At 34.3% G+C, this 14,297-nt stretch overlaps 1 protein-coding gene across 2 annotated transcripts; it reads right to left on the reverse strand.

Moving 5' to 3' along the window:
* Positions 1-6,560: 6,560 nt before the first annotated feature.
* LOC111312760 (Mannose-binding lectin superfamily protein) lies at positions 6,561-9,673 on the reverse strand. Of its 2 annotated transcripts, none has more exons than XM_022913344.2 (7): positions 9,319-9,673; positions 9,021-9,230; positions 8,273-8,734; positions 7,962-8,198; positions 7,484-7,852; positions 7,180-7,398; positions 6,561-7,104 (listed from the first exon to the last, which is right to left on the reverse strand). In XM_022913344.2, exons 1-7 carry the CDS (start codon positions 9,319-9,321, stop codon positions 6,808-6,810), a joined length of 1,797 nt encoding a protein of 598 aa, XP_022769079.2. In that variant the 5' UTR covers positions 9,322-9,673; the 3' UTR covers positions 6,561-6,807. The 2 variants fall into 2 exon arrangements, with proteins under 2 accessions (XP_022769079.2, XP_022769080.2); XM_022913345.2 differs by having other exon boundaries at positions 7,962-8,186; positions 9,319-9,657.
* Positions 9,674-14,297: the final 4,624 nt, after the last annotated feature.

The raw sequence follows: 14,297 nt of genomic DNA on the forward strand, positions 1-14,297 counted from the left end.
GTCTTTCAAGTTCATTATCTCAACTTCATTAACATGATGAAATACATGACAAAATAATATAGAAATTAGAGGAAAGAATAAGTGAAAGAAAATAAAATTTTGATTTATATATAGCAGGTAGAGACGTAAAAGACATGGAGAGGCCATAGGTTGAACCGCAATATACACTTGTTTCTTTTTCTTTATTAATGTAAATAAAACATTCATTGTGTGATTAGGGATATGTTCTGTTCGAGATTATTGGTTTAATCTAGATTTAGCTTGAATTAAATATTAATGATGTGATTTTATAATCATAATAATTATTTATCTAGGGTTTGAAAGACAACACCAATGCAACTGCAATACTACCCAATTACAACAAATTTTGCCTTAGATTTTATTGGTTTCATATAAGAATAAGGGCTCTCCTCTTATAACAAAGAATACATTACATATATTAGCAATATTATATGGTAATCATTTCCACATGGATGTGCTCAGAAAATCCAAAGCAACACCATTTATTTATGTGTGTCAGTTTAATAAGTACAAGCTGCTGGGTGGTTTGAGAATGTTATGCTTATATATTTTAAACAAGTGGTAAATTTTAATTGCAATTATTTTGGTATATCAGTCTTGACCATGACCAAATTGATTGTTCAATCAACATACCAATTGCTGCAATTTTTTGGTACATGAAATGGCCCACTGATGAACTGGAAGGAGTATTTTGGGGGATTTTGGCTGCTGGTTTGCAGCATCCCCATTAACTGTATTTTGTTGCTAGCAGCTGCCATGTGCATTTGTATGATTTATTTTTATTATTTATACCATTTATATTAACTTTTCATTTTTTTGTTTGTAGCCATTTAAAATAAATGTTCTATTATTGATGGTAATGAATAAAGCCCCATTTGGGTGACAAAAGCGTGAGCATAATTTTGCATAAAAAAGAATCTATTAGGTATAATCTATATATAGGCTATGGCTTTTAGTAGCTATCAATTTGGTGGCTCTTTTTTTTTTTTTTTCTTTTCCTTATTGCTAGATTTCTGATCCTCTTATTTTAATTTTAATTTGATAAAATAATTCAATAATAATATTGGCTTATTTTAATTTTTATTGAATTTATTATTGTATACAATTAAATAATTAGAAATTGTAAATATTGTCTGTGTGTAATTAATTTATAAACTTTCATCTATATATGTTGGTTTGATAAGAACTTAAACAATCATTCTTTTTTTGAATAAATGAAATTTTATTTGTTGAAAGAAAACAGAAATAGGACTCAAAATAAAATCGTATGTTGATAACAAATAATTTAAGGGCAAAATGTGAACTTAAGTCAATCGTTTGCAAAGTTAATTACAGTCTGTTATTGGTGATGCTTCCGTCAATATGACAATAGGGGTCTGCTAGACATACCCGCTTAAGTTCAATGTTGATGGCTCATGAGCAATTGGGTTTTCTGATAAAGCTAGTTACGATTGTGTCTTAGCAGATGATACAGGTGCTATCCTTGGAATTTTCTTTGGCCCTCTTGGTATTAAAAGTTCGAATTATACTGAGATTTTTGCTACAAAGGAAGCTCTATTGATGTTCTGTAAATCAACTTGGGTACAGCCCCGACTCAAAAGTGGCAATATCCTGGGTTTATAATTGTGATTCTCGGCCATGGAAGGATTGTCAGATTTTCAATGAAGTTGACAAGACTTAGGTACGAGATTAGGAGGGATGAGTTTGTTCATATCTTTAGAAAAGCAAATTCCTTGGCTAAATTAGGTGTTAACAGAAACGAAATGTTTTATGCTTGGCTTTAGATGTTGTCCTTTTGTTATTTTGTATTATTGGTTTCAACAGCTCGATCTTTCCTAATTAGAAAGCTGCCTTTGGACCCTGCATCGTTGAGGGATTGTTTCAGCTTTGCAACAACATTCCTTCACGAATCATGAATGAAAGCTATATCTTTGGCTGAGAAAAAATTTACAATCTAATCCAATTCAACATATAAAAGAGGAATGGAAGTTGCTATAAGCGCATGTAAGTGCACAGCTATGAATTCCACAAAGCACGAGAGCTGGTGCTTGTTGCTGTCAAATGCTTAATTCCAAGGTGATACCACCGAACAATGATTAAGGCGAGGTTAGGGCATTTTCCATTATCTTTCTTTTCAACTTTCTTTTTTTTCCTCTCTTACTAATTATATACTAAATATACATCTGGAACGAACTTGGGTTTAATCCAAAAGGTTCATCCACTTCTCTTACAAATCCACCTGGAATTTTGGCTTCTGGTTGTTTTTTTTTTCTTGTTTATACTCGAGAGCCTTTCCATGAATTTTCATGGCGCTTTCCCTTTAATCACGATCATCTTTTTTCACATTAAAAAGTTACTTTAAACGCACCAAAAAAAATATATAACTTTGTATTTCTCTAGTTGCTTGCCTTTTAGTAAGATAACATCATCCATGATCTTGTTGTCGTTAAGTTAAAACCCACATCTTTCCATCTCAAATCACACACACAAAACTTGTATAATCTCACTTTGAAAGTGCAATGGCAGTGGGCGATGATCACTATTGGACCTACACAACTGTCACTTTGCAGACAAAGCTGTGGAAATTAAGAAGCAAACAAATCCACTTTTCTTTGTTGTTTAATTGTAATGTGAGATGGGAGAGAATCATTCTCTTTTTCGATACCTGCCACCAATTATTCCTTAGATTAGATTCTTATCTTTTCCTCCGGTTTAAGACTTAAAAGGTAGGCTTAGCCTCAAATTAGTCACAACCTTCTCCACATATTGATTATACTATCATATAAGGGATTAGGGATTCAGTAGCCTTTACAAAAAGGAGAGTAGAGCAAAGTGCATGGAATATTATGAGAAGTGAGAAATCTTGCTTTTCTTCTATTTACAGCTCAAACCCAAATTTTTTTCATCATCATTTCTATAAATCTATATAATATTAAGCATCATGCATATGCTACTATTCTTCTTTATGCTGAAGTTTGGTTTAAATAATGTTGAAGAAAATATCAAATACTCCAAGTGAAAACTTCAAATTTCAACTTAGGATTTAGGAACACTTGAAATTATCAGCTACAAATGATCCAAAAAAAAAAGAAAACTAAGTGAGCTGGTTTTTCCCACCAAAGAATCATTTGTTTTTCCAATGAATGTGCTGGAGGATTGAAGCCAGCTGATCATATTTGTTTTTTTCTTCTTTTTCCTCATTTCCATTTGAGGTTTACTCTCATTTTCAGCAAAAGATTGCCGCAAAAGAATGATGTAACCCAAGCAAGGCTGATATTCTTAATCTATATATCATAGAGTTGGAAAATTTTTTAACAAAGCTACAGTACTACATAAAATCATGTCAAATCCAACCACATGATTTTATTTGCTCGTCTTATAATAAGCAGTAAATACAATCAAACGCCATATACCCTACAGGTGCAGCATTTCAACACCATGTGTATTGACAAAATGATAGCAGCTGGTCGATAGTAGGGCTGTAAACGAGCCGAGCCGAGCCGAGTAGTGAGAAGCTCGAGCTCGAGCTCGACTCACAACTCCGGGCTCGATACTCGGCTCGAGCTCGATCGAGTTTTATTTTTCAAGCTCGAGCTCGATTCGTGATCGAATTCGAGCTACTCGAGCTCGCTCGATTAAGCTCGATTAATATGTAAAAATAAGCTCGATTCGTATACTCGACAAGAGTTCGATTATTCATGCTCGAACTCGAACTCGAACTCGGATTCGAAATATTTTATTAATTAAAAAAAATAAAAATATATTTAAATATAAAAGCTCGATTAGGCTCGCGAGCTACTCGAGTCAGATATAAGAATACTCGAATTCGGCTCGATCGGTAAGTCGAGCTACTCGAGCTCGAGCTCGACTCGACAATAATCGAACCGAATTCGAGTTTTTTTCGAATCGAACCCGAGTAGCTTGCGAGTACTAATGTATCATTTACACCCCTAGTCGATAGCAATATCCATACGGAATAGATCAATTAGACAGCACAAGCAAACCTTATACCTTGTCAAACCTTTCATGTAAGATTGAAGTTGTAACATAGGCCACGAATGGGCAAAGCTTAGCATATGAAAACACCTTAGAGGGGCCACAATTTAATCCACCATATATGCTTCCTTAGCATGCGCGTTGCAACAACAACCCACATGACTATATTTAGTAAAATTTCTGGTGGAAGTGATAAGGATGATGGATATATATTCAGTTGGAAATGTGCTTATATATATATATATATATATATTCAAATTTAACATGATCGTTTGCTTTTAAAATCTCATTTCACTAAGGTGGAAGGTGAATGAATGTGTATAGCTAGCAAGCTTCTTTGTTGGCAAGGAAAATTATGAGGTGACACTGACAAGAGCTTTCCATCTTTGGAAAACCAACAAGAGGGGATTGAGAAGATGCATGTCCAAGAGGAATGAAAATATACATTGTACTTGACCATAGTGTTGAAATAGCAGGGGAATGCTTGTTTGAATAACTCACCATATCGAAGGCATTCGTTGCCAATTTAACAAGTAGCTATTAGATCCTGTTTGATGCATGACTATGATATGATATGAGTACCTAATTTTTCACACATACTGCCATGACTACCATGAAAGTTTGCCAATCATAGTGTGAAGGCATAGCCAAGCAAGTTGAACATATTCTCCTTATAGGACATGTCCATTACATGTCTTTGTAGAGAGACGAAAAAAACCCTAACTCAATATGTGAAATCTGAATGTGGTGTGCTAACTTCCCTGCACGAAAAATTGGGTAGGCCACAGGAATAAAATCTAACACAAGATCTTGGTCCATTATTAAGGGGATGATATGGTTGCCACGTCATTATCCAGAGAATATGGGCCCTTTAATTGTTTTCACGGGGGGGTTTTTTGAATTTGATCTCCTGGTATTCCTTAGAAACACCATGGAATCTGGCACCCACAGCCCACTCTATTATTCTCTTAGGTCTACCCAATCTCAATTGTGTTTCTAGTGAGTTTCCTTCTGTCCATTTCGTTCTTGTTAAATGTGCTTTTGCCAACTTGCATTAATCCTCAGCAGACCACCCTATACATCAACCTGACTTCATTTCTTTACTTAATTACAAGCCAGATTTCTGGATTTTGTCGCCAATTTTCTATTGTTTTCAACATTTCTCATTCATCTTTTGGTTTGCCCTCAAACAAGAAAATAAACGAAAAAAAAAAGGGTCTAGACACTAAACATAGCTTTTCTCCATATATATATATATAGTGTCGGTGGCTCCCCCATCATCTTGCATGGGTTCCACCTTTAAACCCAGTTGGTATTAACGATTGTGTTTGCTAACAGTATTCTTGGATAATTCATATCAAATCTCAATTATTCATTAATTATTGATTTGAAAGGTTAATGTAAAGATGTCTCGGCTTTATATGGACAAATAACATAATTTGCATATGATATACCCCTACAAACATAGACAAACTAAATTAATCTTCTCAAATCATAATAATCTAATTAATCATTTCATATTGAATTTGTTCATAAGAGATCACAACTTAAAAATAAAAAAAAGTTATAAATACTTGAATTTGGACTTCAATCTTATTGGATATCTACCTTTTAAAAATTATTATATGAACCAATAATTATGCTAAGCTCGAAATTCAAAAATTTTGTTCTTTAAACTGTATAACACATACATTTCCTTGCATGACTTGTTATTATGGATGACTAAAGACTAGTATTTTTTTTTTCTATGTAATTAATATAGTGATGTAACAAAGCGAAGATTGCGGGAAGATTAGCTGTCTGTCTCTGTTTTTTTTCTTCTTTTTTGGGGCATTAGCTAGAGAAAATATTCTCTATACATATATGGCCAGCAATTATATATATACATACAGACTCAGGATAGGATGCATGGTTGCACAAATAATTGGGATACCCTACGAAGAAGAAAGCTCTCTAAAATACATGCTCATTCGATGCACATAAAAGGATTTGATCACTTGTACGTAACGAACAGATTCTTGTGTATATATATTTGCTATATTTGGTTTTGGTTGCCATTTTTGGATTTGTATGTTTTCAGGTCCATGTTAGGCAGTCTCGTTGCTTCTTGTACAAATATCTTATCTTAGCAGGCTTTTAAAGAAGTCAAGAATGGGGCCGCTCGAGTTAGATTTTTAGCCCAACAAGCCCATATATAGTTTTGCTGTAGGCAATTCCACCGGGTTTCTTTCTATGCATTCGTTAAATCTGATTTATGGCCTGTTAAACTGTTGCAATCGAATTCGAAAAACTTGATCGAATTTAATTTGATTAAAAAAATTTCAACCGTTCAAATTTGTCCATCCAAAACCTAAATTATCTGAATCTAAATGATGCAAATTTGATCGATTCGTAAATCGGTTCGAAATAATTAAAATTTTATTGATTTAATTTAAAACTAAATAATTTGAATTTGAATGATTCAAATAGATGATTTAAACTCACATAATTTGAGAGTTAAATTTAAAAATTGTAATTTAAAATAATTTGAATAAGAAATAATCTAAATTTAAAATAATCCAAACTCAATTTTTACTCGATTTGAAGTAGTACTAGTTAAATCCAAGGCCGACGTCTATATTTACCGCTTTTAGGATGCGGTTAATTCAGAAACATTTAGCACATCACCTCGTTTATCTTTTTTTTTTTTGGGGCCACCACTTCATGTATCTGATCCACTTAGAATAGAGATTACAATTCATTATTGCTATCAATTTTATCTGAATTATCATACCAAAAAAACACCAACATTCAACTAAAAATTTTGAAGCGGGACAACCTTGAGGTTCTTTGATTTCCTAGCCAGTGCTGCATATGAACTCCAATAGCATCCAAGTAAGAGCTGCTCCTCCCATGGAATCCGACTACCTTACCCTCTGTTGTGGTTGATGTGAAATACGTGCCTGTCTCCTCACCAAATGGTCCATACTTTCCTCTGCTGCTATAAAATGTTAATGACCTTATAACGTTGGACTTCTCATCATTATTTATGGAGCCATAATAGCCGGATACGCAAATGAGTACCTCGTGCGGGTAATCCAATTTTACCTGCATAATCAAGATTATGGTCAGTAAAAAATAGCCCAAGTTAAGTTTGGAGTTGGTTATTAAGACGTTAATTACCCGATGTGTGGCAGTTCCTCCATGACCTCCATGTTTTACAGACCAAACAGATTGTCCATTCCGATCATACTCGATCTGAATTGAGCAAATAACTTCAGATTTGGTGATAAATATTTGCTTAATCCCAGAATATACTCCATCGTCCCATGCTCTCCCTCCATCCCCACCCCAAGGACCAGGACCGCATGGTGCTGGTTCTTTTATCACACCACAAGCAACCTGAGAAATATTAATCCAAATTATATGTTACACATTTCATTTTCGAGTATAACAAGACATATTTAGAATGAAACAAATGAATTACCTCTTCAACCAGTCCTTGCCTTGCTAGTACTAGTTTGTTAGACCATGGAGAATTATCTATCTCAGCTATAGGCCTTTCACTTTGGATGATTGCCTGGGAAAAAGATGGTTTCGGAGGTGGTACTTTCCCTTCCATTACGTGCACACCAACAGCATCCAGGAATAAACCCTCTTTGCCATGGAAACCAACAATCTTGCCTTCATTCATTTTGTTCGTGAAAGAGGGTCCTTGCTCATCTCCATATGGCCCATGTTTTCCTTTGTTGGTGCAGAATGTAAGTGATTTAATCACATTAGGCCCCATGTACATTAAAGGCCCGAATGTCCCTGTGATGTGTGTCAAAATTTCTGATGGGTAATCAAACATTATCTGCAGAAAATGCAAGAGAGTCCATAAAACACAGTAAATGAAATTGCTTCTAGACTAGCTAAAAAACAAGCAACATTAATATGAATTCTATAAAGAAAGCTAGGCTCACCCTGTCAGTTTTGAATCCTCCAGTCCCTCCATGTTTGCTTCCCCATACTGCTTGTCCATCGCGATCATAGCAAACCTTTATTGATACAATTCCAACATTGCGTGATAAAGTAATTTGCCTTATACCGGTATAGGTTCCATCATCAAACTTGGCTCCACCATTGCCACCCCAGGGTCCATAAGTTATCACTCCCGCCGGTACTTTTGAAGGTACTTTCTCAGGAGTCTGAAATGAAACCTTAAACATGCGGCAAACGAGAACTTAGATCACAAATACAAAAGGGAAAACAAGAGGAGATTTATTTCTTATACCTTGCTTTTGGCTTCTACATCACTTGAATCGTGAGAGCTACTAGAGGTTTGCCTTGAGAGCTCCCTTGGCAGGGGATTCCCAAATGCATCCCGCTGTCTTACAGCCAGAACTATATCGTAGCTTTCTCCAACACTTCCCTGGATCACTGAAAAGCCACCTCTCTCAGGCCCATTAGGAACAAAACTTTGGGCATGAATAATTGTCTTTGAGGGGTTTAGTTTTAAGGTAGGCTTTGAATAAACTCCAATTGCATCCAAATACCAACCACACTTGCCATGAAATCCAACAATCTCGCCCCTGGTCATTGAGAAACTAGTTCCTTGTTCAATACCATAGGGTCCATATGTTTTCCTGTTGCTATGGAAAGTGAGCGATCGAACAAGAATTGGTCCCCGTTCATTTAGGCTCCCATAGTATCCGTGGACTGAAGTAAGAAACTCATCTGGATAATCAAGTTTGACCTAAAAGAATTTAAATTACACAATCAATATCAGCTAAGTGAATTAGGCTGTCAAATATATATATAACAATCTAAGAGAAGTTCTACCACTCAATACTGAACTTCAAAACAGACTTTAATGAATTCTATGCATTTCAAGATTGTCCAGAAATCCGAAGGAAAAGCTAAAAGAACATAGCAAATAGCATAAAGCAATCAGCCTAAACTTCAGATGATTACAGAATATCAGTTTTTGTATGGCATTACTTTGAGAACCACATATGGTAACACATATAAGTGAAACTAACCTTATCTGTCTTTGAGCCTCCATCCCCCCCATGCTTCCTTGACCAAATAGACTTCCCTTTGTTATCATATTCAATCTGGATAGAATCAATGCAAGCTCCATGAACTATCAGCAATTGCCTTACCCTGGAGTATATTCCATCATCCCAAGAGGACCCGCCTTGGCCTCCCCATGGCCCAACTGATACTGGTTTCTTATCGTCCTCAAGACTCTGGCAACATCATTCACCAGGAGAATTAACTAACCAGAAAATCAATAAATTGAAAACAAATACTAAAACCAAATTAAATAATGGTTACCATTTCTCAAGCAAGGAGCAAAGAGTTGGCAAATTCAGGTGCGAGAACGGGCGTAAGAAGTTGGTTTAGAACTGCTCAAAGTAGCTAGTAGATATGATTTGAATTTATGAGCACAAAAAAGGTGTTTCCGAGTTAAATATTATGAAGAAAATGTAGCTTTCAAACAGCGCAGAAAGAAGCTTATTCTGTTTTCCACTTTGAAGGGAAACTATTCAAAGGAAAGGAATCAGATCCACAAAAAAATATAGCGCCTCGATAAAACAAAGCTCTTATCTTTTGCTGAGAGAAATTCCATCTTTTGTGAATGCAGACATCTAATTTGATCAAGGTTCAAATCAATAGGACTTGATTCAAATGGATAAATTCATTTGTATTGTTATTTTTATTTTTAATTTTTAATTATTATTATTATTATTATTATTATTTATTAATATATAATTATTTTATTATTATTTATCTATTAATATATTTTATTATTTATCTGTTAATATATATTATTATTATTATTTATCTATTCATATATTATTATTTATCTATTAATATATATTTTTTATTTTATCTTTTTTTCTTGATTGATTCTCGATTGAGATTAGGATAAAAAAAATTGAAATTCTGACGTGAATTTAGAGCTAGTAGAGTTGAAATTAGATTCAAAGATTAAATTCAAATCTCAGAGAGAATTGAGATTAATCAGAAACTCTTTTGACCAATCTTTATAAATAGGTATTGAAGCATATGAGAAAGAGACAAAAAAACACACGGAGAGGAAACAGAAGCTAAAAAAAGATTCTGGTGCGTTAGAATAGCTTTAGGAATTTGTGGAAATTTTTTTCTTCGAATTTTTGGCGTTTTTTTCTGAAAAATTTTTGAAAATTTTTCAGAATCCAACAAAATTTTTCGACAAACTTTGAATTTTTAAACGAGTTTTTCGACCAGATTTAAAGATTTCGGTGACTTTTTTTCAGATTCTGATAGAAATTCAACCTGAATCTGGGATTGTTTAGAGAGAGAAGAGAGAGAGGGAAAGAAACGGTCTACTAAAAAATAGAGATTAGAGCTTTTTATACTTGCTGAAAACGACGTCATTTTGGCGTTACTATTCCTAAAAGATTTGCGCGTTTTGAAATTGGACGACTCGATCCGAGCTCCAACCTGCGTTTGACCCGCGTGTGACCCGAGCGCTAGCCGACCCCTGGAGCCCAGTTGAGCTGAGTCGCGTCTTCGAGCCGCCCTTTCTATCTTGAGCCGAGCTGTTCAAAAGGTTTTTTTTTTTGTTTATATATATTTATTATTATTATTTATTGATTAGATTAGAATTATTTAGTATTTCTTATTTTATTTTTTATTTTTATTTTATTTTATTTTATTAAATGATTTTCTTTAAATAAAATTTCAAAAAATATTTTTGAGAAAAATTTGAAATAATCAATTTTCCTTGAAAATAAGTTTTCTAAAAAATATTTTTGAGGAAAAATTGAAAATATCAATTTTTCTCGAAATTAAAGTTTCAAAAAAAAATATTTTCGAAAAAAGTTGAAAGTATCAATTTTTTTTGTACAAAAGCAGTGAGTTTTTAAAGAGAAAATGATTTATTTCTAAAGCTGAATCATTTTTTTATTTTATTTCTTTTTTTTTTTATTTTCTTGAATTTTTTTTAATGTTAAATAATCCGACGATAGAGCCTCTACAAGTGAAATAATAGTTTCCTTGCATACTCTTGAGGTGAGAGAATTTTTTTAATTTTTTGCTAAAAGTATTAGAGTCAATTGAGAATAATTTTCAATAATTAATTACTTAATAAAATTTTAAGGCTTATTGGATAACACAAAATTAAGCTGGTACAATCTTTCGATGGGCGTTGTGAGGGTGCTACAACCTTTCTCACACGTAATCGTACTCTCGAACCCTGTTCGGGTTGGTAGACCTGAACCTATTCTTTTAGAGACTCTTAGGCTTAGGTGTTCCTTAAAAGGATAAGTTCCTTAAGTGACCAATCGCACCTAGATAAAAAAGATTGGTGGCGACTCCTTCAAGTCAATGTCTAGCGATGGATCCCCGGATCTAGATGTTATGACAGTTTGGTGACTCCGTTAGAGACATCTAAGAGTCAGATCAGCAAATAAATTTGTGTTATCCAAAAGCCTAATAAAATTGAACCTTTTTGTATAGATTTTTTTCATTCATGTTTATTTGCTTTATTAATTATGTCATTCATATGCATATGCATAACATGAGCTCTATACCCGAGCTCCGTTCCTCTAAGAGAGAGTAAAGTACATATTGCTTTCGTGAGGTTTAATGCCTCCGCAGTGACTAGCGAAATACTCCCATTCAAATTGAATATTTTTCACTTGTAGCCTGTAATGGGTGAGGATTAGGGTGCCTTACTAGTCTGTGATAGACCATGATGTAAGAAGCAATTTGAAAACCTTTAGACTTTAACCTCAAATCACATATAGTGGACCTTAAGAGTGCTTAACCTATAGATAGAGCCATCATCTTTCCCTTTTAGAATTGACCAAAAGCATAGGGTTCATTCCTCTTATTCTGTGTGATGTTTTAATTTACTTAGTTATTTATTTATTCTTTTATTTTGGGTATACTAACATTTTCTCTCATTCTTTTGTATTGGTTCATGCTCATATCATAAAGTTGCATAAAAAACATTTGCTTGAAAGACGGTCTTTAACAAAAAAATTTTATGGACTCCACAAAACGACTAGTTTATTTTTCATCTGTATTAGCTCCTTGCGAGTCACCCAACGAAGTAAGGGTCCAGTCAGAAAAGATTCAACTGAAGATGGGGGATTATTTACCACTCCACTACGATTCTACCCTGTCTCAAGAAACATCTATCCCCTTCAAACAAAATAATCTAAAAGAATTGGTTGATATATGAAAGAAGATGGGCCCAGCTAAACAAGAGAAGTTTTGCCAAAGACATGGGCATATAGCACACTTTCTCATAGTAATTATCGACGATCAACTAATCAGAGCTACGGCATAATTATGAGATCCTGCATACAAGTGTTTCATCTTCAATGAAGTTGATATGACACCAACCATCGAAGAATATTTGACTTTATTGGGTTTGCATCTCAGGACTCCTAATAAGATATATGTTAAAAAACATAAGTCAAGATTTCGTAAGGGTTTGGCTCAACTCATAGGGATAGATAAAGAAGCTATGGATTCTCATACAAAGAAAAAACAAGAACAGATTTCCCTACCGTGAAAGTTTTTTCATGAGTTTTTAGTGCAACATGCCAACGAAAAATAGGGGTTAGATGTATTTGCTTTAGCTATATATGGAATGGTGATATTTTCAAAGGTTTTGGGTTATATTGAGATAGCGGTGGTTGACTTCTTCGAGAGTGTAATCAATGATTGTAACCCTTCAACGGTAATATTAGTAGAGACTACCAGATCTTTGAGTTACTGTCATCAGAATGGAGGGCATTTTATAGGCTACATACAGTTATTATACTTATGGATGAAAAGCTACTTCGAATGGAGAAAAGATGCTTTCTCGAAGCTTTATGTCCGTAATCAAGCTTCGATCAAGGAATTCTACAAAAGTGGATAGTCAGAACAAAAGTCTAAAAAAGAATGGATAGCTTTCCTACAAAAATTGACCAATGTCGAAGTAAGATGTTGATCCTGTGGATGAATCGTGAACCTATGTTGTATCAGTGTGGGGATAATACAGTGGTCTCACTTTTGGATTTATGGGGAGCGATAAATTATGCACCACTCCTAGTGAGAAGATAGTTCGGGGCAGAAAAGTTCATTCCTATGACGCATGGGCTTCATCAGTTCTTACAACGAGCCAAAAGTATTTCAGAGGATTAATGAGATGATTAAAGCATGGAAAAACCCCTCAAAGAGTGAATTCTGAATCGTTTACTGATAAAGTCACTCTAGGATATTTACCTTGGAGAGCAAAACGAAGACAAAAAATGATATTCACTTATGAAAGCTTTCAACCGCCAACAGGAGGAAAGCTTAAAGAGACACCATCAGAATTAGAACTTGCGACCAAAGAGTTTGAGTATGAAAAGGATAAGTTAAAGCAAAAAATCCAGAAGCTTCGAGAAGAAAAAGATCAGTGGAAAGATAGAGCTGAAAGACATGAAGCCAGAGTTTGCAAGATTGCTAGAAAACATGATACAGCTATTGAAGACTTAGCAGAGCTACACCAAGAACATAAGAGGTTATGTGTGAGAGAAAGGGCCAAAGAGATAACCATTGTTGAGCTGACTGAAGAGAATGCAAGATTGAAATAAGAATATGTTGAATTAGAAGAAGAAAGTACCCAAGTACAGACAGAGAATAACATGTTGAATAGCTACCTAATCAGGTTGAGACAAAAATTGAATGAACAAGAAGACAATATTGTTGCATTGGTTAGAGAGCATAGAGAGTTATCATACCAAGTCTGATGTGGTAAAAGAGAGAACTTAGAAAGATAAAAGTACATTGAGCACCTAGCAATTCAAATTTGTAAAGGGATATGTAAGGCAAGATAGATGGTAGAAGATGCAGAGGCATTAAAACAAATGGTGGCCCCAGTAAGAGAACATAGACAGCGTCTATTGAACTTCATCGAAGAAGCTAAGGCTCAATATGAGCAAATCAAACAATTTTATGGTTATAACTCTAGGATGATAAACTCAATGTAAATAAAAGTTCTTTGGAATAAATGAAATCTTTTAGTTAAATACCGTCTTAAGACAAATGTTCTTTGCATACCTGCATTTTCATTCATTACATTCTCACTCATTACACTTAACAAAATAACCATGAGATAGTCATATAAATTTGCTAATTCTAAGATATGGTATTCAAGGTTCAAGGATAGCTCCATCTAGCAAGAACCCTATCTATCGATATAACACAAGAGCCAGAGCCAGACAAATGGAGCAAAAAAATTCTCACAAATTTGACAAGTTAGAGAAAGCACAGAAAAATATTGAGAA

The sequence above is a fragment of the Durio zibethinus genome, chromosome 1 (genome assembly GCF_047325235.1).
Source record: "Durio zibethinus cultivar Kanyao isolate XHJ-2024 chromosome 1, ASM4732523v1, whole genome shotgun sequence".
NCBI classification, from domain to species: domain Eukaryota; kingdom Viridiplantae; phylum Streptophyta; class Magnoliopsida; order Malvales; family Malvaceae; genus Durio; species Durio zibethinus.